At 42.1% G+C, this 27,550-nt stretch overlaps 1 protein-coding gene across 7 annotated transcripts in view; it reads right to left on the bottom strand.

Annotated features, from left to right (window-relative positions):
* Positions 1-27,025, bottom strand: part of NPAS3 (neuronal PAS domain protein 3) — a 788,102-nt gene extending 761,077 nt beyond the window's left edge. For 2 of the 7 annotated variants that reach the window (XM_073639080.1, XM_073639082.1), the window contains exon 1: positions 26,610-27,025. In XM_073639080.1, coding sequence (XP_073495181.1) covers positions 26,610-26,758 — 149 coding nt within the window. In that variant the 5' untranslated portion in view covers positions 26,759-27,025. Of the gene's footprint in view, positions 1-7,376; positions 7,717-26,360; positions 26,494-26,609 lie in introns of those variants that run through there. The other 5 variants (XM_073639081.1, XM_073639084.1, XM_073639086.1 and 2 more) reach the window with 5 other exon arrangements.
* Positions 27,026-27,550: the final 525 nt, after the last annotated feature.

Below are 27,550 nucleotides of genomic sequence, written 5' to 3'. Positions count from 1 at the left end.
GGCTGGACCATAAACGACATGCACTTTTTAACTTTTATGTCCTTCCTACAGTATTTCCTGATAGATTGTAGCTTGTGAGCAGGACCCTCACTCCTCTTGGCATCTGATGAATTATGTGTTATTCTATAATGTCTTTCTTGTCTGTACAAGTCTCCTCTGCAATGTAAAGTGCTGCCAAATATGTTGGCGCTATAGAAATAAAAATGATTATTATGTGACATGTCCTGTACCTTGTATTAGTTATGTGTGCTGTGTCATGTACTAGTGATGTCAATGTGCTGTAACTAGTTATGTCCTGTGTGCTGTACTACTTATGTGATCTGTGCTTTACCCTGTGCTAGTTATGTCCTGTGTGCTGTACTACTTATGTGATCTGTGCTTTACCCTGTACTAGGTATGTCCAGTGTGTTGTACTACATATGTGATCTGTGCTTTACCCTGTGCTAGTTATGTCCTGTTTGCTGTACTACTTATGTGATCTGTGCTTTACCCTGTGCTAGTTATGTCCTGTGTGCTGTACTACTTATGTGATCTGTGCTTTACCCTGTACTAGGTATGTCCAGTGTGCTGTACTACATATGTGATCTGTGCTTTACCCTGTGCTAGTTATGTCCTGTGTGCTGTACTACATATGTGATCTGTGCTTTACCCTGTGCTAGTTATGTCCTGTGTGCTGTACTACTTATGTGATCTGTGATTTACCCAGTACTAGTTATGTCCTGTGTGCTGTACTACTTATGTGATCTGTGCTTTACCCTGTACTAGGTATGTCCAGTGTGCTGTACTACATATGTGATCTGTGCTTTACCCTGTGCTAGTTATGTCCTGTGTGCTGTACTACTTATGTGATCTGTGCTTTACCCTGTGCTAGTTATTTCCTGTGTGCTGTACTACTTATGTGATCTGCACTTTACCCAGTACTAGGTATGTCCTGTGTGCTGTACTACTTATGTGATCTGTGCTTTACCTTGTACTACTTATGTGATCTGTGCTTTACCCTGTACTAGGTATGTCCTGTGTGCTGTACTACATATGTGATCTGTGCTTTGCCCTGTGCTAGTTATGTCCTGTGTGCTGTACTACTTATGTGAACTGTACTTTACCATGTACTACTTATGTGATCTGTGCTTTACCCTGTACTAGTTATGTCCTGTGTGCTGTACTACTTATGTGATCTGTGCTTTACCCTGTACTAGTTATGTCCAGTGTGCTGTACTACTTATGTGAACTGTACTTTACCATGTACTACTTATGTGATCTGTGCTTTACCCTGTGCTAGTTATGTCCTGTGTGCTGTACTACTTATGTGATCTGTGCTTTACCCTGTACTAGGTATGTCCAGTGTGCTGTACTACATATGTGATCTGTGCTTTACCCTGTGCTAGTTATGTCCTGTGTGCTGTACTACTTATGTGATCTGTGCTTTACCCTGTGCTAATTATGTCCAGTGTGCTGTACTACTTATGTGATCTGTGATTTACCCAGTACTAGTTATGTCCTGTGTGCTGTACTACTTATGTGATCTGTGCTTTACCCTGTACTAGATATGTCCTGTGTGCTGTACTACATATGTGATCTGTGCTTTACCCTGTGCTAGTTATGTCCTGTGTGCTGTACTACTTATGTGATCTGTGCTTTACCCTGTGCTAGTTATGTCCTGTGTGCTGTACTACTTATGTGATCTGCACTTTACCCTGTACTAGGTATGTCCTGTGTGCTGTACTACTTATGTGATCTGTACTTTACCTTGTACTACTTATGTGATCTGTGCTTTACACTGTACTAGGTATGTCCTGTGTGCTGTACTACTTATGTGAACTGTACTTTACCATGTACTAATTATGTGATCTGTGCTTTACCCTGTACTAGTTATGTCCTGTGTGCTGTACTACTTATGTGATCTGTGCTTTACCCTGTACTAGTTATGTCCTGTGTGCTGTACTACTTATGTGATCTGTGCTTTATCCTGTACTAGTTATGTCCTGTGTGCTGTACTACTTATGTGATCTGCATTTTACCCTGTACTACTTATGTGATCTGTGCTTTACCCTGTACTAGTTATATCCTGTGTGTTGTACTACTTATGTGATCTGTACTTTACCCTGTACTAGTTATGTCCTGTGTGCTGTACTACTTATGTGATCTATACTTTACCTTGTACTACTTATGTGACCTGTGCTTTACCCTGTACTAGTTAGGATTGATTGTTCCCAGTGAAGGCTCATTCATACCACCGTACAAATCGGTCCAAGATCAGACCACAATGCTCAGACTGGCTGCGGGTCTCCTAACCCAAGCATGAAGCTGACACATTCGGGACGGTAGAGCTGCGGCCAGTCCGAGCACTAGTACTCCAACTGACTGGCACAGACATCTGAATGAGCAATCTTCTAGATATAATATCCTTGATGGCTAACAAAAATAAGGGATGCTACAAAGGAAGTTTAGGATTACTTACAGTGGCTTGTGAAAGTATTCACCCACTTGTCATTTTTTTGTGTTTTGCTATCTCACAACCTGGAATTTCACTGTTTTTTGAGGGTTTGCATCAGTTCATGTAAAGAGCATATCTTCAACTGTGAACATTTGGTTTTCTTTTTATTGTGAAGCAAATAACAACTAGAGGACAAAATAACTGAAAACTTCACTGTGCATAACTCTTCACCCCCTAAAGTCAGTACTTTGTAGAGCCTCCTTTTGTGGCAATTACAAATGCAAGTTGCTTTGGAGAAGTCTCTATGAGCTTTCCACATCTTTCACTGGGATTTTTGTCCATTCCTCAAGGAAAAACTGCTCCAGCTCCTTCAAGTTATATGGAATCTTTTTTTAACTGGCTAATACAGTATCAAAAATTTTGTTTTGTACTAGTTATGTCACATATTAGTTATGTGCTGTACTACCTAAGAGACATGGTGTGTTGCACTAGTTATGTCATGTATGCTGTATCCTGTGTATTAATTGTGCGCCTGTCACACATGTGTTGTGCTGTGTTAGTTATGTGGTGCTGTGTCCAGTGCTAGTTGTGCTGTGCTTGCTGTACACCTGTCATGCTTGTGTTGTGCTGTGTTAGTTGCGCTGTGGAGTGTGAGTTGCATTGTGCTGTGCGCTGTGTTGTATTCTGTGCTGTGAGTTTTGTTCTGCTGTATCCTGTGCTGTGCAGTGTGTGTTGTCTTGTGCTGTGCCCTGAGTGCTCTGCAGTGTGAGTTGCTTTGTGTGTTGTGATATGTTGTGTGCTGAGCTGTGAGTTGTGTTGTACTCTGTGATGTGCCCTATATGCTGTGCAGTGTTAGTTGCCCTGTGTGCTGAGCTGTGCGCCTGTCATGCTTGTGTTGTGCTATGCTGTTTTGTATTCTGTGCAGTGTGAATTGTGTTGTACCCTGTGTGCAGTGTGAGTTGCCCTGTGCCGTGCAGGGTGTAATGTGCCCTGTACTGTGCAGTGTGTTGTGCCATGCAATGTTAGTTGCCCGTGTGCGATATACCCTGTATTGTGCAGTGTAAGTTGCAGTGTGTATTGTGCTGTGCAGTGTTAGTTGGCCACGCCCAGTGTGTATTGTGCAGTGTTAGTTGCCCTGTGTGCGATGTGTATTGTGCAGTGTTAGTTGCCCTGTGTGCAGTGTGTATTGTGCAGTGTGTGTTGTCTTGTGTGTAGTGTATTGTGCAGTGTTAGTTGCCCGTGTGCACTGTCTTTTGCAGTGTGTGCATTGCAGTGTTAGTTGCCCCATCTGCTGTGTGTATTGTGCAGTGCAGTGTTAGTTGCCCCATGTGCTGTGCAGTGTTAGTTGCCCTGTGTGCAATGTGTATTGTGCAGTGTTAGTTGCCCCGTGTGCTGTGTGTATTGTGCAGTGCAGTGTTAGTTGCCCCATGTGCTGTGCAGTGTTAGTTGCCCTGTGTGCAATGTGTATTGTGCAGTGTTAGTTGCCCCGTGTGCTGTGTGTATTGTGCAGTGCAGTGTTAGTTGCCCCATGTGCTGTGTATATTGTGCTGTGTATATTGTGCAGTGTGTATTGTGCAGTGTGTATTGTGCAGTGTGTATTGTGCAGTGTGTATTGTGCAGTGTGTATTGTGCAGTGTGTCCTGTGCAGTGTTAGTTGCTGTGTGCAGTGTGTCCTGTGCAGTGTTAGTTGCTGTGTGCAGTGCGTCCTGTGCAGTGTTAGTTGCTGTGTGCAGTGCGTCCTGTGCAGTGTTAGTTGCTGTGTGCAGTGTGTCCTGTGCAGTGTTAGTTGCTGTGTGCAGTGTGTATTGTGCAGTGTGTATTGTGCAGTGTGTATTGTGCAGTGTTAGTTGCTGTGTGCAGTGTTAGTTGCTGTGTGCAGTGTTAGTTGCTGTGTGAAGTGTTAGTTGCTGTGTGCAGTGTGTCCTGTGCAGTGTGTTATGCTTGTGCAGTGTTAGTTGCTGTGTGCAGTGTGTATTGTGCAGTGTTAGTTGCTGTGTGCAGTGTGTCGTGCTGTGCAGTGTGTATTGTACAGCGTTAGTTGCTGTGTGCAGTGTGTATTGTGCAGTGTTAGTTGCCCCGTGTGCTGCGTGTATTGTGCAGCGTTAGTTGCTGTGTGCAGTGTGTTATGAAGTGCAGTGTTAGTTGCTGTGTGCAGTGTGTATTGTGCAGCGTTAGTTGCTGTGTGCAGTGTGTTATGAAGTGCAGTGTTAGTTGCTGTGTGCAGTGTGTATTGTGCAGCGTTAGTTGCTGTGTGCAGTGTGTTATGAAGTGCAGTGTTAGTTGCTGAGTGCAGTGTGTATTGTGCAGCGTTAGTTGCTGTGTGCAGTGTGTTATGCAGTGCAGTGTTAGTTGCTGTGTGCAGTGTGTATTGTGCAGCGTTAGTTGCTGTGTGCAGTGTGTATTGTGCAGTGTTAGTTGCTGTGTGCAGTGTGTTATGCAGTGCAGTGTTAGTTGCTGTGTGCAGTGTGTCCTGTGCAGTGTGTTATGCAGTGCAGTGTTAGTTGCTGTGTGCAGTGTGTATTGTGCAGTGTTAGTTGCTGTGTGCAGTGTGTATTGTGCAGTGCAGTGTTAGTTGCTGTGTGCAGTGTGTCCTGTGCAGTGTGTTATGCAGTGCAGTGTTAGTTGCTGTGTGCAGTGTGTATTGTGCAGTGTTAGTTGCTGTGTGCAGTGTGTATTGTGCAGTGTTAGTTGCTGTGTGCAGTGTGTATTGTGCAGTGTTAGTTGCTGTGTGCAGTGTGTATTGTGCAGTGTTAGTTGCTGTGTGCAGTGTGTATTGTGCAGTGTTAGTTGCTGTGTGCAGTGTGTTATGCAGTGCAGTGTTAGTTGCTGTGTGCAGTGTGTCCTGTGCAGTGTGTTATGCAGTGCAGTGTTAGTTGCTGTGTGCAGTGTGTATTGTGCAGCGTTAGTTGCTGTGTGCAGTGTGTATTGTGCAGCGTTAGTTGCTGTGTGCAGTGTGTATTGTGCAGCGTTAGTTGCTGTGTGCAGTGTGTATTGTGCAGCGTTAGTTGCTGTGTGCAGTGTGTATTGTGCAGCGTTAGTTGCTGTGTGCAGTGTGTATTGTGCAGCGTTAGTTGCTGTGTGCAATGTGTATTGTGCAGCGTTAGTTGCTGTGTGCAGTGTGTATTGTGCAGCGTTAGTTGCTGTGTGCAGTGTGTATTGTGCAGTGTTAGTTGCTGTGTGCAGTGTGTATTGTGCAGTGTTAGTTGCTGTGTGCAGTGTGTATTGTGCAGTGTTAGTTGCTGTGTGCAGTGTGTTATGCAGTGCAGTGTTAGTTGCTGTGTGCAGTGTGTTATGCAGTGCAGTGTTAGTTGCTGTGTGCAGTGTGTCCTGTGCAGTGTGTATTGTGCAGTGTTAGTTGCTGTGTGCAGTGTGTATTGTGCAGTGTTAGTTGCTGTGTGCAGTGTGTCGTGCTGTGCAGTGTGTATTGTGCAGCGTTAGTTGCTGTGTGCAGTGTGTATTGTGCAGTGTTAGTTGCTGTGTGCTGTGTGTATTGTACAGTGTTAGTTGCTGTGTGCAGTGTGTATTGTACAGTGTTAGTTGCAGTGTGTATTGTGCAGTGTTAGTTGCTGTGTGCAGTGTGTATTGTACAGTGTTAGTTGCTGTGTGCAGTGTGTATTGTGCAGTGTTAGTTGCTGTGTGCAGTGTGTATTGTGCAGTGTTAGTTGCTGTGTGCAGTGTGTATTGTGCAGCGTTAGTTGCTGTGTGCAGTGTGTATTGTGCAGTGTTAGTTGCTGTGTGCAGTGTGTATTGTGCAGCGTTAGTTGCTGTGTGCAGTGTGTATTGTGCAGCGTTAGTTGCTGTGTGCAGTGTGTATTGTGCAGCGTTAGTTGCTGTGTGCAGTGTGTATTGTGCAGCGTTAGTTGCTGTGTGCAGTGTGTATTGTACAGTGTTAGTTGCTGTGTGCAGTGTGTATTGTGCAGTGTTAGTTGCTGTGTGCAGTGTGTATTGTGCAGTGTTAGTTGCTGTGTGCAGTGTGTATTGTGCAGTGTTAGTTGCTGTGTGCAGTGTGTATTGTGCAGTGTTAGTTGCTGTGTGCAGTGTGTATTGTGCAGTGCTAGTTGCTGTGTGCAGTGTGTATTGTGCAGCGTTAGTTGCTGTGTGCAGTGTGTATTGTGCAGCGTTAGTTGCTGTGTGCAGTGTGTATTGTGCAGCGTTAGTTGCTGTGTGCAGTGTGTATTGTGCAGCGTTAGTTGCTGTGTGCAGTGTGTATTGTACAGTGTTAGTTGCTGTGTGCAGTGTGTATTGTGCAGTGTTAGTTGCTGTGTGCAGTGTGTATTGTGCAGTGTTAGTTGCTGTGTGCAGTGTGTATTGTGCAGTGTTAGTTGCTGTGTGCAGTGTGTATTGTGCAGTGTTAGTTGCTGTGTGCAGTGTGTATTGTGCAGCGTTAGTTGCTGTGTGCAGTGTGTATTGTACAGCGTTAGTTGCTGTGTATTGTGCAGCGTTAGTTGCTGTGTGCAGTGTGTATTGTGCAGTTAGTTGCTGTGTGCAGTGTGTATTGTGCAGTGTTAGTTGCTGTGTGCAGTGTGTATTGTGCAGTGCTAGTTGCTGTGTGCAGTGTGTATTGTGCAGTGTTAGTTGCTGTGTGCAGTGTGTATTGTGCAGTGTTAGTTGCTGTGTGCAGTGTGTATTGTGCAGCGTTAGTTGCTGTGTGCAGTGTGTATTGTACAGTGTTAGTTGCTGTTTGCAGTGTGTATTGTGCAGCGTTAGTTGCTGTGTGCAGTGTGTATTGTGCAGCGTTAGTTGCTGTGTGCAGTGTGTATTGTACAGCGTTAGTTGCTGTGTATTGTGCAGCGTTAGTTGCCCTTGTGCTGTCCGCCTGTCACGCCGGTATCGCCCGTGTTTCCCCCCGGTGCTGCGGGCAGAGCCGCCTCTCCTGTCACACACGCCGTGTGCTCCGCTGTCCGCAGACGCTCGGGCCTTCCCCATCCTCGGTCTCTCTTACCGTTCTCTGCGGGAAGGGTCCTGCTGAAAGCCGGGCTTGGTGGGCGCCATGTTCCGGGCAGCGGCCCCGAGATGTCCGTATGGTCATTCCGCGCCGGGTGTGAGGGAAGCCGCCATCCTCCGCTCACACTCAGCCCCGACCCTCAGCCTTCTCCTCCCGAGGGTGACAGCGGCTGTAGCTACGGCGCCTGCATCCCTCCATCAGTGCTCCATCACCGCCCTCCCCGCTCCTCTCCTCCTCTCCCCTCCTTCTGCTCGTTACCTTCCCTCTCCGGTCCCCCCTCACCTACCCTATCGCCCGGCGGCACGGAGCTCCGCGGCTGAGCCTGGCCGTCCTGCTGGGCACATAGTGCGGCGTCCGCTATCAGCCCAGGCTCCATACAAGCCCCGGCCACCCCCTGCAGGCACCTGTTGTGCTCCCCTCAAATATATGTATGGACCACCACTGTAATGTGTCCCCCACTACTGTAATGTGTCTCCCCACACTGTAATGTGTCCCCGACTGTAATGAGTCCACTGCTGTAATGTCCCCCGCTGTAACTCGTGTCCCCAGCTTTAATGTCCCCTGCTGTAATGTGCCTCCCACTGTAATGTCCCCCGCGGTAATGCCTCCACTGCTATAATGTGTCCACCGCTGTAATATCACCCCCACTATAATGAGTCCCATTGCTGTAATGTGTTCCCCGTTGTAATGTCCCCACCGCTGTACCGTCCCCCGCCGTAATGTCAAGCCCTCTGTAATGTCCACCGCTGTAATGTCATCCCCCTGTAATGTCTACCTCTGTAATGTCTCCACCGCTGTAATGTCTCCACCACTGTAATGTCCCATTCTGTAATGACACCCCCTCTGTAATGTACCCCGCCATAATGTAACCCCCGCGGTAATGTCCACTGCTGTAATGTGTCCCTCACTGTAATGTCACCCTCGTTGTAATGTCATCCCCGCTGTAATGTCTCCCGCTGTAATGTGTCCCCCTCGCTGTAATGTTTCCCCCTCGCTGTAATGTCATCCCCGCAGTAATGTCTCCACGGCTGTAATGTGCACCACTATAATGGCATCCCTACTGTAAGGTGCCACTGCTGTAATGTCACCCCCGCTGTAATGTCAGACACTCATAGCCTCTGAGGAGAGGGGATTCTGGGGGGACAAGAAACTAAAAAATATTTCATACTTCTGCCCCGCCAACATGTGCACCTGAATCAGAGGTGGTACATATCACCCCATAAGGGGGCTGCCAGCTGGGCACGCACACAGGAATCAGCCCCGGCTCCAGTATTGCGGCCATGTATGTTTCATTCTGAACTTTGCGGTAAAGGACGATGCGTCAAACAGATGACAAGTCTGGACCAAGCGGCTTCTCCCACCCCGCTCCCCTTGTCTGACAGGTGACTTTATAAGACACACAGGGGGAGACCTGTGCAGCCTCGGTAAGAGGGGCGGGAACATCTGCGGGAGTCCAGACTTTTGGACTCATCATCTCTTTGTTGTATCGTCCTCGGTTGGAGTTTTAAAATATATTTTCTCAGAAACGCCCATCATTATGGGTGAAACATACCTGGCTGCAATAACGGTGCCGCTCCTGGCTCCTGCTGTCTGCGGTTCGGGGAACATGAATCAGCAGACAGGTTCCCTCTAAGCTCTCCTCAAAATGAATACCAACCACACACCACAAATACAGACTCATAAAGAGATACAAATTCTCCAAGGCTTTCTAAACTAATAGGGGACCTAGAGCAGGCCCGGACCCTCTACAAAACAGACACCGGACTAAACCACCCAAAAAATACAAATCATGGCCCCAAACTCCTAAAAATCAGTCCCAAGACCAGACTCCTTAAATCAATAAGAACCTTAAACCAGACCCTCTTAAAAGTAGCCCCTAGTCATAGCCCAAAACTAAAAAAAATCAGACCCCTAAAAACAAAGACCCTCAAACCCTATTCAGAGACCCCAAACCAACCCTCAAATTAAAGACCCTCCAGGTTTACAGACCCAGGAAAAATTAGGTTTTTCTCTGTTTATGAACCCCATAGCAGACCCCAAAAAACCTCCTTAGACCCAATACTCACTGATGTTTACTCGGCCCTCCTCGTTCCCCTGCTGCCCCCACTCCCACCACCTCCACACAAAGGTCCTGTTGCCATTGCTCCAGAATGGAGAGAAGGGAGGAGATATGTATCTGGTTTACAGGAGATCTCCTCTTTCCATACACTTCTTTTCTCTGCCCGGACATAGATGGGAAGATTACCCCTAATTGGAAAAGTGGTTCAGTGTTCTGCGCTACGATACAGGGACAAGATGTAAAAGAGATCTGAAACAATGGCAATGATTTTCTATGAAGATAATTGCTCCCACTGATGTAAATGTAGTTCATTGTTGTCCCCAGCTGATCAAACACTATTATCCTAGTGTATGAATACAGTATCAAAGTCTACAATGGTGGAAAGGACCACTGTGAGGATCTCCTCATATCATCATTGGGCCAGAAGGCTCAGACTCAAGGTCCATTTACATTGTGAGGTTATAGTGGACGTACAGTCCTAGGAACGCTCGTTTCTCAATAATCGTGCAGTCTAAACAGGCGGCCGGTCACCCAACGAATGAGCAGAGAACTGCACAAAAGAGACTCCTCAGCAGAACATCGTCCTGTGTAACCAGGACCTGCGCGGCCGAGAACAATGGCTGCCTGTGCGCACGGACCTAACCTAACAATCAGAAGACCCGCGGTTGCCCCGGGAATTTAGGCCATAAAATTTCACTCTACAATACTGTTGTGTGAATGCACCCTTAGGCCGAGTTCACACATTTAGTGATTTTTCTTGTATGCAAAATTTGGCCCAATTTTCATCATCGTGCTGGATCTGTTTTTTTTCAGCCTAATTTCTACCATCATTGTGTTTTTCGTACAGGCTCAGACTGGTCCACAAGGGAGCAGGTGAATGCCCTCGGTTGGCCCCTGTGCGGAAGTGGGCCCCCACCCCATATATATGAGCACTAGTTGGCACAATAGACTTTATTCACTACAAGTGCTTCTCACAAAATTAAATTAACTTTTTTATGATATTCTATTTCAGTTCTTCAATACAAAAAGTGAAACTCCTATATTATATAGAGTCATTACACACAGAGTGATCTATTTCAAGTCAACAGCTTGAAAAATGTTTTTAAAATCCGAAATGTTTTCCTACTGAAATGTATGTTCAGTAAATGCACTCAGTACTTGGTCGGGGCTCCTCCGGCATCAATTACTGCATCAATGCGGCAATGTGGCATGGAGGCGATCAGCCTGTGGCACTGCTGAAGTGTTATGGAAGCCCTGGTTGCTTTGATAGCAGCCTTCAGCTCGTCTGCATTGTTGGGTCTGGTGTCTCATCTTCCTCTTGACAATACCCCATAGATTCTCTATGGGGGTAAGGTCAGGCGAGTTTGCTGGCCAATCAAGCACAGTGATACTGTTGTGTGTAAACCAGGTATTGGTACTTTTGGCAGTGTGGACAGGGGCCAAGTCCTGCTGGAGAATGACATTTCCATCTCCAAAAAGCTTGTCGGCAGAGGGAAACATGAAGTGCTCTAAAATTTCCAGGTCGACGGCTGCTCTGACTTTGGTCTTGATAAAACACAGTGGACCTACACCAGCAGATGACATGGCTCCCCAAACCATCACTGATTGTGGAAACTTCACACTAGACCTCCAGCAGCTTGGATTGTGACCTCTCCACTCTTCCTCCAGACTCTGGGACCTTGATTTCCAAATGAAATGCAAAATTTACTTTCATTTGAAAACAACACCTTGGACCACTGAGCAAAAGTCCAGGTCTTTTTCTCCTTGGCCCAGGTAAGACGCTTCTGCCGTTGTCTATTGGTCATGAGTGGCTTGACACAAGGAATGCGTCACTTGTAGCCCATGTCCTGGATATGTCTGTGTGTGCTGGCTCTTGAAGCAATGACTCCAGTAGCAGTCCACTCCTTGTAAATCTTCCCCAAATTTTTGGATGACCTTTTCTTAACAATCCTTTCAAGGCTGCGGTTATCCCGGTTGCTTGTGCACCTTTTTCTATCACACTTTTTTCCTTCCACTCAACTTTCCATTAATATGCTTGGATACAGCACTCTGTGAACAGCCAGCTTCTTTAGCAATGACCTTTTGTGGCTTACCCTCCTTGTGGAGTGTGTCAATGACTGCCTTCTGGACATCTGTCAAGTCAGCAGTCTTCCCCATGATTGTGGAGCCTACTGAAACAGTCTAAGGACCTTTTTAAACGCATCGGAAGCCTTTGCAGGTGTTTTTATTAATTATTCTAATTTACTGAGATAATGACTTTTGTGTTTTCATTGGCTGTAAGCCATAATCATCAACATTAACAGAAATAAACACTTGAAATAAATCACTCTGTAATGACTCTATATAATATATATACTGAAGAGCTGAAATAAATTAACTTTTTGATGATATTCTAATTTAGTGAGAAGCACTTGTATGTGCAGATAAGGGCAGCGTCTCATCATTCAATTACAAACTACCTAGTTTGTTATCATATAGAAACATAATTACATTTGTGAATGAGGGTAATGCAGGGGCAGATATGTAATTGGTGCAAAGTGTGTAGCCGCACAGGGGGCTACTACCACCTCCAAATCTGCAAGTACGGTAAGTCCTGTCACAGACACAAAAGGGGGCCCATGTACTGTTCTTGCACAGGGGCCCTCTTCCGTCTGTGGGTAATGATTATATATAGCTGAACAGTGGGCCCACAAAGTCAGTGGTACTAGTGGGCCCTTGGCACTGACAATGCGATACTGTAATCATATTTCTCATATGCAGAAAAAAATATATAGCAAGCTTCCCTTAGCGACCAGTCTATGAAAAATGGATAGCACACAGATGCAACTAGGATGGTATCAGTGTGCTGGCCATTTTTTGCTAACCCAATTCTAAAAATTTACAAGCCAGGTCCCTGCTAGTTAAAGACAATCTGTCCCCCCAAAAATGCAATTTAAACTAAGCAGCTAGTCATATAAGGGACTTGGCCCACATAAAGATCATTGCTGTAGTCCAGTTTTCTCAGATATTGTTATCCAGAATACTATCTTTATTCATTATGAAAATTAGTGCTCGGAGCACTCTTGGTGTGGCTAAGCGCTCAGTGAACTATTTTACTCTTCAATTATTATGCCTCTCCCTTTCTTGATTGGATAAGCGAGCGCTGCTTTAACTGAAAACTCAACTTTGCATATACACCCCGACACTGCAGGAGTCGAAAGGGTGCACACATACCCACCTCTCCCCTATCTGGGGCCACTGGGTCGCTACACTTTTACTGATCAGTGTAGCGAGCTGCCGCAGCAGACCGGAAAGAGCACACTCAGCTCCTGCAGTGACACTGCGCATGCACATGGCTGAGTTTTTAGTTTAGGATCTGTTAATCAACACAGTGGGTATACTACGGCATGGTGTTTGAGAGGGAACCGGTCTCAAAATAGATGTGGGTTCCATTTATTTAAATAGAGTCCAATGGATGTCTTTAATGAAGTCTGTCATTTTAATAGTGATTTTTGAAAATAATGTTATTTATATAGCGCCAAGTTATTCTGCAGCACTTATTTTAGGAGAAGTCCATGATGGAAACGCACATGTGAACATACAGTAGTGCCAAAATAATAGCAGTCCAATATGACTAACCAGATGAATCACTGTTTTTGATATAAATTATATCACCACATGTCAAACAATTTACTGGTTGGTGAAGTAGATTCTAAGTAAACCACAAGACTCCGCATTCATAGTCTGCAGGTTTTTGAGTCTGTTTATTTCAATAATTTATTGTACGGGGGTGTGTTCAAAATAATAGCAGTGTGGAGTTCAGTTAGTGAGGTCAATCATTCTGTGAAGAGACAGGTGTGAATCAGGTGGCCCTTATTTAAGGGTGAAGCCAGCACATGTTGTACATGCATTTCTCCTTGAAAGCCTGAGAAATATGGGTCGTTCAAGACATTGTTCAGAAGAACAGCATACTTTGATTAAAAAGTTGATTGAGAGGGTAAAACTTATACAGTAGTGCAGACAATGATCGGCTGTTCAGCAAAAATGATCTCCAATGCTTTAAAATGGAAAACAAAACCAGAGAGATGTGGAAGAAAAAGGAAGACTACCATCCGAATGGATGGAAGAATAGCCAGAATGGCAAAGGCTCAGCCAGTGATCAGCTCCAGGATGATAAAAGACAGTCTCAAGTTACCTGTGACTACTGTGACAGTTAGAAGACGCCTGTGTGAAGCTAATCTTTTAGCAAGAAGTCACCGCAAAGTTCCACTGTTAAAAAAAAAAACATTTACTGAAGCGGATGCAATTTGCCAAAGAACACATCAACTGGCCTAAAGAGAAATGGAGAAACACTGTGGACTGATGAAAGTAAAATTGCTCTTTTTGGGTCCAAGGGCCGCATACAGTTCATCAGAGACCCCCAAACTCTGCATTCAAGCCACAGTACACTCTGAAGACACTGAGCCATGGTGGTGCCAGCATCATAATATGGGCATGTTTCTCTTACTATGGTGCCGGACCTATTTACCATACCAGGGATCATGGACCAGTTTGCATATATTAAAATACTTGAAGAGGTCTTGTTGCCTGAAGATTTGCCCTTGAAATGGGTGTTTCAACAAGACAACGACCCTAACTACACCAATAAACAAGCAAAATCTTGGTTCCAGTCCAACAATATTGAGGTTATGGAGTGACCAGCCCAATCCCCGGACCTTAGTCCGATAGAACACTTGTGGGGTGACATCAAAAATGGCATTTCTGAGCCAAAGCCAACAAATGCCAAAAAATTGTGGGATGTAGTCAAAGCATCCTGGGCTAGAATAACAGATGAAAAGTGCCAAAGGTTGGTTGACTCTATGCAACATAGATGTGAAGCAGTTCTAAAAAACTGTGGTTATACAACTAAATATTAGGTTACTGATTCACAGTAAAGCTAAATCCTCAAAAAAAGGGCAGTACATATTGTGAGTTTGTAAAGACAAATGCAGACACTGGTATTTTTTAGAACAGCCCAATGTTCAGTTTTTGTTATTTTCTGTAAAGTAGTTAAAAATTATATATATTTCTCTTCATGTTTTTAATTAGAAAACAGTGTGCAATGTTCCCAATGCAGGAAATAAAAGCTGGTATAAAGATTTTGTGCTTAACTCATGTTTATGAACACACTGCAATTATTTTGAACACTGCTGTATCCTAAATTATACTTTCACAGAGATTTCTCTGATTCACTGCAAATTTCACCCCTTATTAAAATCAGCGGTGAAAATCTGCAACATAAATGGACTTATTTCAAATATAAAATCCGCACAGGAGGACAAATCCCGCACAAATTATTTTGCAGTGCACTGGTGAAATTAGTAACAATTCGCACACTTTGCTTCTACTGTAATTCTATAATTTCTGCCAAGAAAATTGGAATAGAAAATCCACATTGTATTCGTCTAGTGTGAACATACCCTTAGGTTTGACATCACTGCTACTTGTGGCATGGAATGAGATACACGGGAATTGGTTTTCTCCACCCATAGGTAGAATGAGATGTACCGCCAGCCTTCCAGACGCAACATTCAGAAGACATTTAGCTGTCTTGATGTCTGATTGTTCAACCAGTAACAATACTCCAATACGCCATCAGTTGTTTAGAGAAATGTGACAACCAATATGGCTGCACTTCCTCTTGTCACTTTTACAAAGCCGGCCACCACAACAAAACAAAAAAGTATAAAATAAATAATTAAATACAAACTGCTGACAATTCTGACTCATTTACTAATATGTGGCAAGTATTTACATGGAAATATTGTTCAGTGATTTTTACCACTGCATTAATATTTTGTTATTGTACATATTAATAATTACAGATACAAATATTATACTTAGACGCACATGATCTCTTTATCATTTTAGGTTAAAGGGAACAAGGGAAACATTTTGTCAATGTTAGTGTAACTGCAAAGCCACTGCAACATGATGTGACACACGTAACCCCAACCTTGGGGTCAAGATAAATTCAGAAGTCAATAATATTAATTAAGAAGTCAATGGTAATTAGAATAGCTGTAATGTTGGACTTCTTAACTGTCCTATTTTAAACTAGGAACTTACACATATAATCAGCAGACATTGCTCTTAGTGTGGCCAAATTACATTTCACTATTTCCCTAATGTAACTCATGGTATGAGCAATACTGAATTTTTAAGCTACCCTATTCTCACCTAAATTGATGGTCCTCTCATCTACTAGATAAATACAGATTTTTTTTTTACAGTAAAGCTTAAAGAGGATGTCCACTACTTTTACACTGATGGCCTATCCTTTGGATAGGCCATCAATGTCTGATCGTCCGGGGTCCAACATCAATAACATCTGGTCGGCGGGGGGTGCCGAGTGTCGGACCCCGGCAGATCAGACATTGATGACCTATCGTAAGGATAGACCATGAATGTAAAAGAAGTGGCCAACCTCTTTAAGGACTGCAAAATCTGAAACTTTTTATGAGGGCTTATACACTGCCGCATGTTTTTCAAGGGTAACATACCCTGCACTTTTCCATACCACCAAAGTAAAAGACATTTCTGAAATATTCTGCCCACGCTGATCATTCCTTCCTTGTGGATTTGCACCATCAAAATTTTTTTTCTAATCTGCAGCAGATCAATTCTTTTAGCGCTTTTTGAAGCATTTTTCACCCATACAATGAATGGGAAAAAAATGCAAGCACCAACACATCAAAAACTAAAAATGTGCATATTGTACACAGCGTTTTACCTGCCAACACATTTTGGGACATAAAAATCTGTTGCAAATACTAAACGTGCGCACAAAACCTTACATATAATAATACTACAATGTCTAGGCAATTGTCTATGATTTCTATCCACTTCACGAATATTACCAGGACAAGAGAGAGAGTTGTGTTGTTGTCGTTCTCATGTTGTTGTTTTCCTGTATTGGATATAATTTTGCCAATTTTCCATCATGAGGTGTTTCCACATTGGAGCATTTGCTGCTGTATATACGCCCAACCAAACTCAGCTGAGATTTATTTACCAACTTCTAGAAAGTCTATATTGTATGCACGTCACCAACATGACCTAAGTATGATCTACTGACTAATAATATGGTCATTAAAATTTGTTACAACAAGACAGCTCTGTATGTAGAGTCATGTAGCCAGTCTACAGTGCCATATTCAGTTCTCTTTCAATTCCTTACTGGTTCCCGAAAAAATTGTTTTCCTCCATGTTTGCACAAAAGGAGGATCTATCTGGCATGATTTATTCATATGACTACCCTACAATTCTCCATCATCTCTCTCCCTAAAACAGTGAGTGGGAACCTGCAGCTGCATCTCCCTCCAACCCATCCGGTTTTCTTTACACGGCACAATCCATGTCATTAAACGACCACCTATATACAAGCTATATACAAGACAACCAGCAGTTGTTTACCTGTCTGTTAGGCCGAACAATGTTCTACTCATAGAGAACGATTGTTAATACGATCGTTCTGTGCCCATAGAATATCATGCTGCCACTATCATAACTGTTTACACAGGACGATGCGCTGCCAAGAAAGATGACATTTAATGGCCCATTTAGACGAGCCAATAAGTACGGGCATTCATACGTGTTTCTACAAAAGCTTGTTTCCCAATTATTGGATTATCTAAATGGCCTATTGCTGTTATAGATTTTTTGATTACTGAAGTTTCTGAACATTTGCAGACAGTGACATTTTTCCGCAAATTGGATATATACGTAAAAAGTTTCATAGTTTCTATACGATTGAATGGAAATATATATAATGCCTTTAAAAAGTATTCCTACCTTGTGAACTTTTTCACATTTTTTCACGTTACACCCACAAACTTAAATGTATTTTATTGGGATTTATGTGATAGACCAACACAATGTAGCAGGTATTTGTGAAGTGTAAAGGAAATGATTCATGTTTTTCTAAATATTTTAAAAATATATATCTGAAAATTGTGAGATACATTTGTATTCAGCCCCCTGTAGTCTGATACCCCTAAATAAAATCCTGAGTGACCAATTGCCTCCAGAAATCACATAATTAGTAAATTGAGTCCACGTCTGTAATTTATTTTCCGTATAACTACAGCTGTTCTGTGAAGGCCTCAGTGGTTTGTGTGAGATTATTAGGGATCAAACAGCATCATGAAAATCAAGGAGCACACCAGACAGGTCAGGGATAAAGTTGTGGAGAAGAGTAAAGCAGAGTTAGAGTAAATAAAAATAGCCCTAGCTTTGAACATCTTACAAAGCACTTCAATTTGTCATCCAAAAATATAATGGCACAACTTCAAACCTACTAGGACATGGCGGTCCACCTGAACTGAGGAAGTGAAGATGGATCCAGCTCAACACACCAGGCAATTGATTAAAATTCAACAATCTTTATTGGCAAATCCTTTTAAAAATTTGTAGAAAAAACAAAAAATGGACATCTCAGACGACAAAGCATATATTATGGGGTGGTGTGTATGGCATTTTTTATACACACCACCCCATAATATATGCTTTGTCGTCTGAGATGTCCATTTTTTGTTTTTTCTACAAATTTTTAAAAGGATTTGCCAATAAAGATTGTTGAATTTTAATCAATTGCCTGGTGTGTTGAGCTGGATCCATCTTCACTTCCTTATTGACCCAGGCGCTGTGCAGCAGCGAGGACTCCGTGCTCCATGCCAGACTTGGATTACATCTCAGGGGTGAGCTGAAATTTTCTCTTTATTCGGTCCACCTGAACTGACATCCCAAGCATGGACACTAATTAGAGAAACAGCCAAGAGTCCCATGGTCACTCTGGATGAGCTGCAGAGATCCACAGCTCAGGTGGGAGAATCTGTCCCCAGGATAACTATTAGTTGTAAACTCCACAAATCTGGCCTTTATGGAAGACTGGCGAGAAGAAAGCCATTATTGAAAGTAAGCTATAACAAGTCCCGTTTGCAGTTTACAAAAAGCCATGTAGGGGACACTGCTAGCATGTGGAAAATGGTGCTCTGGTCAGATGAGACCAAACTACAACTTTTTGAGCTAAATGCAAAATGCTATGTGTGACAGAAAACTAATACATCACGCTTAAAACACCTTCAACACCGTTAAACATGGTGGCAGCCTCAGGCTGTGGGGATGCTTTTCTTCAGCAGGAACAGGGAAACTGGTCAGAGTTGATGGGAAGATGGAAGGGCAATCCTGGAGGAAAACCTGTTTGAGGCTGCAAAAGTCTTGAGACTGGGATGTAGGTTCACTTTCCAGCAGGACAGCGACCCTAAACATACTGTCAGAGCTACAATGGATGGTTTAGACCAAAGCATATTCATGTGTGTGAACGGCCCAATCACAGTCCAGACTTAAATCCCATAGAGACTATGTGGCAAGCCGTGAAAATTGCTGTTTACAGACGCCTCCATCTAATGACACTGAGCGAAAGCTAGTTTGCAAAGAAGAAGGGGCAAAACTTTCAGACTCTAGATGTGCAAAGCTGGTAGAAACAGACCCCAAAGACTTGCAGCAGTAATTGCAGCGAAATGTGTTCCTACAAAGTATTGACTAAGGGGTGCTGAATACAAATGCACGTCACAATTTTCAGATTTAGATTTTTCAAATATTTAGAAAACCATGTAACATTTCCTTTACTCTTCACAAATACTTGCTACTGTGTGTTAGTATCACATAAAATACCAATAAAATACATTGAAATTTCTGTGTGTAATGTGAAAAAATGTGGAAAAGTTCACAGCGTTTGAATACTTTTCAAGGCACTGCATATATATATATTATATATTATATATTGAAAAATAAAGCTGTGGTGGGATTATCTAAGCTATTTTTACAAACCTGCAGTACATTGTGTGGAAACATTATTTTGCTATATTCCGCATACTAATATAAAATGGCATGGTGCGGCACATACTGTATGTTTGGTGTGCCAGATGAAAGCACTTCTTGAGATTATTACTGAGCCATGTAATTTCTTCAAAATGTTAAAATTCTTGAAAGTCCTTTACCTTTCATCAAATATCTATTGCGATGCCATATAACTGTATATGTTCCCTACTAGAGTGCAATTAACCGCTAGTATCCAGTGAACCGCTACAGCTTGTGATGGCCAGTAGCGGTCACATGTTGGGATGCCATCGCTGGAGCAGTAAGTACAAAGACCACTGGGATCAGAGAAGTCTGAGGATCTTTTGTTATTACCTTCAAAGTGCTTTGTAAAAAAAAACATTTTTTATTGGCAGGAGAAGCCCTTTACTTTTACATTTGATGAAAAATATTTTCAGTTTTAGAACGTGAACAATTCTATATTATTTGAAAATAAGATATAGGAAAATAAGAAGATACAGATTAAATATTAGCAAAAAACTTTATGACAGTGAGGGTGATCAATGAGGCGTCCATGAGAGGTGGTGAGTTCTCCTTCAATGGAAGTCTTCAAACACAGGCTGGTCAGACATCTGTCCGAGATGGTTTAGTGAATCCTCCATTGAGTGACATGATGATCCAAGAGGTCCCTTCCAACTCATTCTATGGGTGGTGAGTTCTCCTTCAATGGAAGTCTTCAAACACAGGCTGGGCAGACATCTGTCCGAGATGGTTTAGTGAATCCTCCATTGAGGGACATGATGACCCTAGAGGTCCCTTACAACTCATTCTATGGGTGGTGAGTTCTCCTTCAATGGAAGTCTTCAAACACAGGCTGGGCAGACATCTATCCGAGATGGTTTAGTGAATCCTCCATTGAGGGACATGATGACCCTAGAGGTCCCTTCCAACTTATTCTATGGGTGGTGAGTTCTCCTTCAATGGAAGTCTTCAAATAGGGGATGGACAGACATCTGTCTGAGATGGTTTAGTGAATCTTCCATTGAGGCACACGATGACCCTGGAGGTCCTTTTTGACTCATTCTATGATTTTATGAAAAACATGAAGTCTGTTAAACTATTAGGATACTACAGAGCTGAAGATATTTTTCCAATATGTCTTAATGCCACGCCTATACCTCTTAATACCCTTGTTACCCACCTTACTCCTTCATATACCCATTCTTCTGCTCTATACCAACATCGTAATGACAAATTGTGATGTCTAATGGTTCTATACCAGGGTGACTAGTTATACAATAATATAGATGAAATATACAGTATGTAGACATGCATCAATGATCATAGAAAGACCACACTAAATGCAAGTTCATCTAGCAACCTTAAAAAAACACATTTATCCATAATATACAGACATAAGATTCCCGCTGTAAGATGCATAAGACATCTAATAAGATTAGGGTGTTATAACCAGTGTTGGTGGAATAGATGTTCTTGTGTACAAGGGAAAGTTGATGGGCCAGCATAGTTCTCTGATCTCACATCCCACAATGTCATCCATCATAACATAAAGCATCTACCGAGACCTGTTATAGTCCATTCCTGTGCAATCCAAGTGTAATCACCTTAGTCTTGTCATTGCTGTTCCCCGCGTTCAGTGCTGATTGGCATTTCCTGGTATCGGCGGGATTGAACTGATATTAGAGCTTATACTACATGGAATATCCTGATCTTTCCGTACAGCGGAGTGGCATTACATATTCTTGTTGCACAAACTGAGACAACAGGGTGTTTTAATAGACAAGTGATGTACAATGACGCCAACTATAAGAAGAAAACGCCAATATGACCACCCTGTTGTTTCCATCACTTCCATCCGCTGGGATGTGATACATATAGAATTTATTTTTGCTACATTATATAGATACACAGAAGAAATTCCAGCCGCCACACAATAACCACTGCCTTTATAATAATACCACACTGGATAGGAAAGTAAGCAGGTTAATGCAAAATCTGCCATAGTTTTTCATGTGTGTAGACTGCTAGGGGGGCTTATCAGCTTTCTATATATAAAGGCTAATGATGATGATGATGATGGCAGAAACATAGACGGTTGTGTTTTCAGGTAAACATAATACCGTTTTTCTAATTTTTCCTAGAGTCGTCAGCATGCAATAAAGAGAAGTGTAAATCAAGAATGTTTGTGCCCCTATATATGTGCTCCTTACATGGACGCACCTCACATGGGCACGCTTATGATAGATATGATATATATTCCATTTATGAATTACCAATAAATCTATACTTGTGTGTGGACCTGACAGCAAAAAAATAAATAAATAAATAAATAAATAGGAGGTCACAATAGAAGCTAAAATCCTTGGACATGTCAATAAACCAATACTGATCACACAGTGTTTTACATCTTCCAATTACAGGGGCTGACGTTCCCCTCGCTCCGGCCCTGGGTAGAAGCCCTCCCCTCTCTGGCTTATCGAGCAGAGTTGATAGGTGATGCTGGAAGCTACGTCTGCCAAGATACAGGGCAATGCCATTGATGGGTTAACTCTTTACGCACCAGGTGAATCGGCCTCACGTTATCCGGCAAAAGAGCTGGGGGCTGCTTTGACAGCAAAAGGGTTGGACAGCTGGCTTCTAAAGTAATGGTAGTACAAGTAGATTGCCTGAAGAATAATTGAATTTCGGGGCTCTTCTGAAAGCAAACACTGGCTGCTCAGCCTCCTTTCTGTGCTGTACAGGGTGGCAAACTCACTGATTCAATTATTTGCTAGTAATTCAATGTATACTGTGTGCAGCATTTTACTATTGTGCGCTTTAAAGGGCTAGACACAATTTAATATATCCATGCCAATTCCATTGTCCTAAAGTCATCTGCCAGGAAATGCTCCTATTCCTAATACTATGTGTTGTTACTATGAGAATGATGTCTGTCATTAAGCCAAATTACAGGTCAGCGCTGCCTCCAGTCGTCAACTCTATATACCCTATATATTGCCTATGTATACAGTCCTGTAAACGAGAGCCAGAATTGATTACGGCACCAACCATCTTCAAGAAAATGAGACATACTCTGTATTTTTAACTGCATCTAGTACATATAGTTGTGCAATAAATATACATATATCGTCATACAACTTGTGCACATTGTAACACTACATAGCTGGCAGAATATATCTGCAAGCAGCTGAATTTATTTTCTTCATTTCATAGGGAGGCCCCTTCCGTTTAGTAGCCATCCGTCAAACATTATAATTGCAGAGTTAAAAAATATTAGGTTTATAAAAAGTATAATTACCTAGCGCATTGATATTTCTGCGCGTCTTTCAGGCTGCTCATAAAGAAGAGCCATATATTGATCTTAACGTAAATGATATATACACGATGTGCACGCCACTTTGCTTTCTTGCACTAAACATTTTATCCCTTTCCGACTGGCTTTTTACTTATTTATTAAATTAACCCATGTTTTGACCCAAGCAGCAAGGTCAAGGTCATATTTTACAGATATTTGAAAGTTGGATACTTAGACAATTTCTCTGTCTTCTAGTAAATATTAGATGGTAACATTTCTAAACTAGTTCTTTTTCGTCTATTTTGGCTTTTAGTGATATATGTTCGCCTCCGTGCAGCACATGATCCAATGGCTACATATATAAAAACCTGACGCATAAGACATCTGTTACTACTGATGTGACTGATAAAAGTATATGTCTGACCTGTGTCTAATCCATGGTCGTAATATTGAAACATTGCTACTAATAGTTACGTTCTGAATAAATGAATGAAGATGCCTTAGACAATATTCAAGGAACATACAAATATATTGTTAGATTTAATTACATTTATAAAATAACCTTTATAAGGCATCTCCATTAATGACAGTGGTATGACTGTGAAATTCCCTCATTTCGGATTTTAGTTTAGGTCGAATCCTAATATATGTTCAGAGTCAACAGAAATAGTGTTCACTAATGGAATAAATGAACATACAATATACTAAGAGCAATATTAAAGCTTGAATAGCAATGATTTATAGGGAAATCCAAAAATCCAAAGTATGTATATATATATATATATATATATATATATATATACACACATAGGCAGAATATAATATTTTCAATTACGTAAAAATATGTATGATTTTTGTCTGTCCTGTGCTTACTAGGTTTCTAGCTGTAATTCTCCACAGTCTGTTTGGCCTTTTTTTTTTTCCACATTCATCAGCCACTCCGCTCACTTTGTGATCCTATCTGTGTAGGCCATAAAGGGGTTAATGTAATCAGGATTATGATCGCTTCTGTAATCAGCGTTAGCGAAAAGAGTATTGCTATTTTCCTTTGAAAAGATGCTGCAGTGATGTGTGAAGAAGGCTTGCCTGCTGTAGGAATGCCTTTAAACCCATAGCATATGCTACGAAAAAGAAGAAAAAAAAGAAAATGTGACAATATGAATTGTCTTCCTTGAACATTTCTAAATAAAAAAAAAAAACAATGAAATAAAGGTTACGCATGGTAAAAATATCTTTCATGTGCTTGCGGCAAAAAAAACGTAATCATGAAATGCCATATTGTTTTCACTTAAAACTGAATAGAAACTAAAGAAAATACGTATAAATAAAGTTAACATATGAGCTGGGCTTTGGGTTTTACTGTGATACATTACTTGATAAATCTGATATTTTGTATTGTTGAAAACAAGTAGTGACTAACTCAGACCCAGCGAAAAACAGAACATGAAAAAGCGAAAAATCAGTAATGGAAAATATTCCCGTTTGATATCAGACCTTTAGACACCTGGATTTACAGTACCGTGTATCAACGTCGAGTTATGAGCCATCGTAATAAATTTTTATAGGGTGATTTCTTTTTTTTTTTTTTTTTGGTTAGTGAGATTACAATGTTCGATTGCAAGCTCTGCGTTGAAATCAATGTCTTATTGTCTTTCCTGGCTGACCTCTGCTCCCCCTCCTTCCCTCGTCCCAATCCTGTGACTGATCCCTAGCACTTTGGGGAGTGACAGGCCATTTCCATATGTTCTGATAAACAAGGTGCGGGTAGAGAGAGGAATATGATTAACCCCTGCTGATTTCCAATTCTCATCCACCTCTGAAGGACACGGCTTGCAAAGTATTAGAGCTTCAATCACATCCAGAGATTGGGATGGAGAGATATTCGCAATGCTTTAGAAATTGCTCATAATAGGCCAACAACTAGGAATCAGATAGAAAGCTCTAATAGAAATGTACAGCCGAGACTTGCACAATTCAGATGGGAATGTGTATATATATATATATATATATATACAGTATATATCTATATGCACACATATATATAGTCTAAATTTTACACATCATATATAATTATATACTTCAGATATGCCTTCTGAGTTTTTCTTTTTTGTCACATATCTGGTCTGCTCAATATATTAAAAAAAATAAAAAAATAAAAATTATATATATATGTATATATATATATATATATATATAAAATTACTACTATCATATCTTTTGTACGCCCATTCATATAATTCATCCAAAAGGTTAAAAATCAGTTTAACAAAGTTTATAGCATTTCGCAATGATAACTTAGTCCTACACTTATGTTCCTACTCGCAGCTATGCTTGATAATTCATCCTTCTAGTAATATACAATACAATGTAACAGGTATATATATATATATATATATATATATATATATATATACACAATGTATATATGCAATGTACAATATATATATATATATATATATATATATATATATATATATATATGTGTGTATATAAGACATACACAAAGTAAATCCTGTCTACAGAACTTAGCAGGAAACTTTGTGTAAATATTTATATGAACACAGTACATATAATATAAATAAATAAATAACTAGTGTCCAGCCTATATAACCTCACCATGAAGGGTTTCTATACATGTGTGACATTCAAGGCTATATGTGCCCACACTCCTCAGTCGTCCTCATATTCATAACTTCTATAGACTATGAAGACATGCCACATATGTTATAATGGACTATTACAAAGTGTAGCTCACACTCCAGCAAGGGTCCAGGAAGAACAAGGTGGATTTAATGACGCTCACAGACAGTGACAGCCACATATAGTGATGGATAAAGCTTACAGACAGGTGCAGAAACTTTCAAATGGATGTACACTATTCAATCCCAGCTCTATATAAAGGAGACATACACAATGGGATTTACATCATATTGCATTATATTATGTGGGGTCACTTAATTCTACTAATTTTTACTTAAATGTAGAAATGGAAAAAGGTAATAGTAATATAGGAGACTCATGACTGGAGGGCACAGAGCAGTACAAGGCATGGAAAGTAGTTTTTTTTCTGAGCAAATGGAAAGCTATCAATGTGCAGCAGATAAACCTCCTCCTATAGAATATCCCTGTTATATACATATTAACACATCCGTCTTATATAAAAAACTGCCTAGACAAATACATACAGAATAAGTGCACGCCATATACCAACTAGTTCCTAAGATATGATATATATGTGTGTGTGTATATCTATATGTGTATATATGTATATATATATGTATATAGGTATGTGTGTATATATATATGTGTGTGTGTATATGTGCACCCCATCCACTCACTGTGTGTGTGTGTTTGTGTATATATATTTATATATATATATATATATATATATATATATATATATATATATATATATATATATATATATGCATGTGTGTATCTCATGGACTGCACTATGCACATGTTCCATTCATGCATAATCCTAGACCTGGTCTGATAGAACTTTGAGGGTCTTGCTGCCCTCCACTCTGTGTGAGTCTGTCCTAGCCCTGGCACATAATGGGCACTGGATGTAATAAACTTGCCATCCAGCTCCAGGCTCTTTCTGGAGATCCCTGTGCCAGTGTGGTGCCCTCATCACCCAGCCCAGGTTGGGCATCATTCACACAATGCCCGGTAGCTAGTTAATCTAAGTCTTTCTGCTTGCAGATGACTTTGGTTGTGATGTTACAGAGGACAATCATGCCCGGGACCCCCCCAATAAACTCACCATAGCCAAGTGCCTGACATCCCCCCCCAGATTCGGCTCAGCAGACCTGTCAGTAGGAGGCTTCCTTAAGCAATGGCACCAGCAATGTATATACCAGGCGGGGATGATGCCAGGGATGCAGGATGGGGGTGTAATGACTGAGGTACCACATTCCCAACTAGGCAGCCCCCCCCCCACCCCAGAAGAACTCATCACCCATACAGGCACAATAGCAGATGCCACCTGACCCCGGAGATGCCACCTACTCACCGCTGCTGGTAGGAGCTGACCCCGGGCACATTGTGCGGGTGGCTCCCGTTGGTGCCCCCGCTCCTGGCCGCCCCGGGCTCGGGAGGAGCCCCTCCAGCTCCTGGAGCCGCCGTCACCTGCACGCTGAAGTCCGGGAAGATCCTGATCATTGCGGCGACCGCTGAGTGACTGAACCCGGGCAGATCACATCCCCTGCCCGGGGAGCCCCGCACACCATCCGGCACTGAGACCCCGGGGAAAGAGGGGAGGGGGAGACAGACAGAGCCCGAGACGGAGGAGAGGAGGAGAAGAGACAGAGCCCGAGACAGAGGAGAGGAGAGGAGGAGAAGAGACAGAGCGGAGGAGAAGAGAGACAGCGGAGGAGAGCGGGGCTGCTGCACTCAGCACTCACACCATCCTCCTAGTGATCAGCTGCCGCCACTACTGAGCCAGCCGCCTGCAACTAGTGACAGCCAGGGACACACTGCACACTGCTACACACTGCATATATACACTGCACTCCATCCACACACTGCATATATACACTGCACTCCAGCCACACACTGCATATATACACTGCATATATACACTGCACTCCATCCACACACTGCATATATACACTGCACTCCATCCACACACTGCATATATACACTGCACTCCATCCACACACTGCATATATACACTGCACTCCAGCCACACACTGCATATATACACTGCATATATACACTGCACTCCATCCACACACTGCATATATACACTGCACTCCAGCCACACACTGCATATATACACTGCATATATACACTGCACTCCATCCACACACTGCATATATACACTGCACTCCATCCACACACTGCATATATACACTGCACTCCAGCCACACACTGCATATATACACTGCATATATACACTGCACTCCATCCACACACTGCATATATACACTGCACTCCAGCCACACACTGCAT

This window comes from Phyllobates terribilis, unplaced genomic scaffold (assembly GCF_046119375.1).
Source record: "Phyllobates terribilis strain yellow unplaced genomic scaffold, ASM4611937v1 Scaffold_7__3_contigs__length_470593459, whole genome shotgun sequence".
Taxonomy (NCBI): domain Eukaryota; kingdom Metazoa; phylum Chordata; class Amphibia; order Anura; family Dendrobatidae; genus Phyllobates; species Phyllobates terribilis.
The sequence above is the reverse complement of the archived record's forward strand: the minus strand, read 5'-3'. Positions and strand labels throughout refer to the sequence as shown.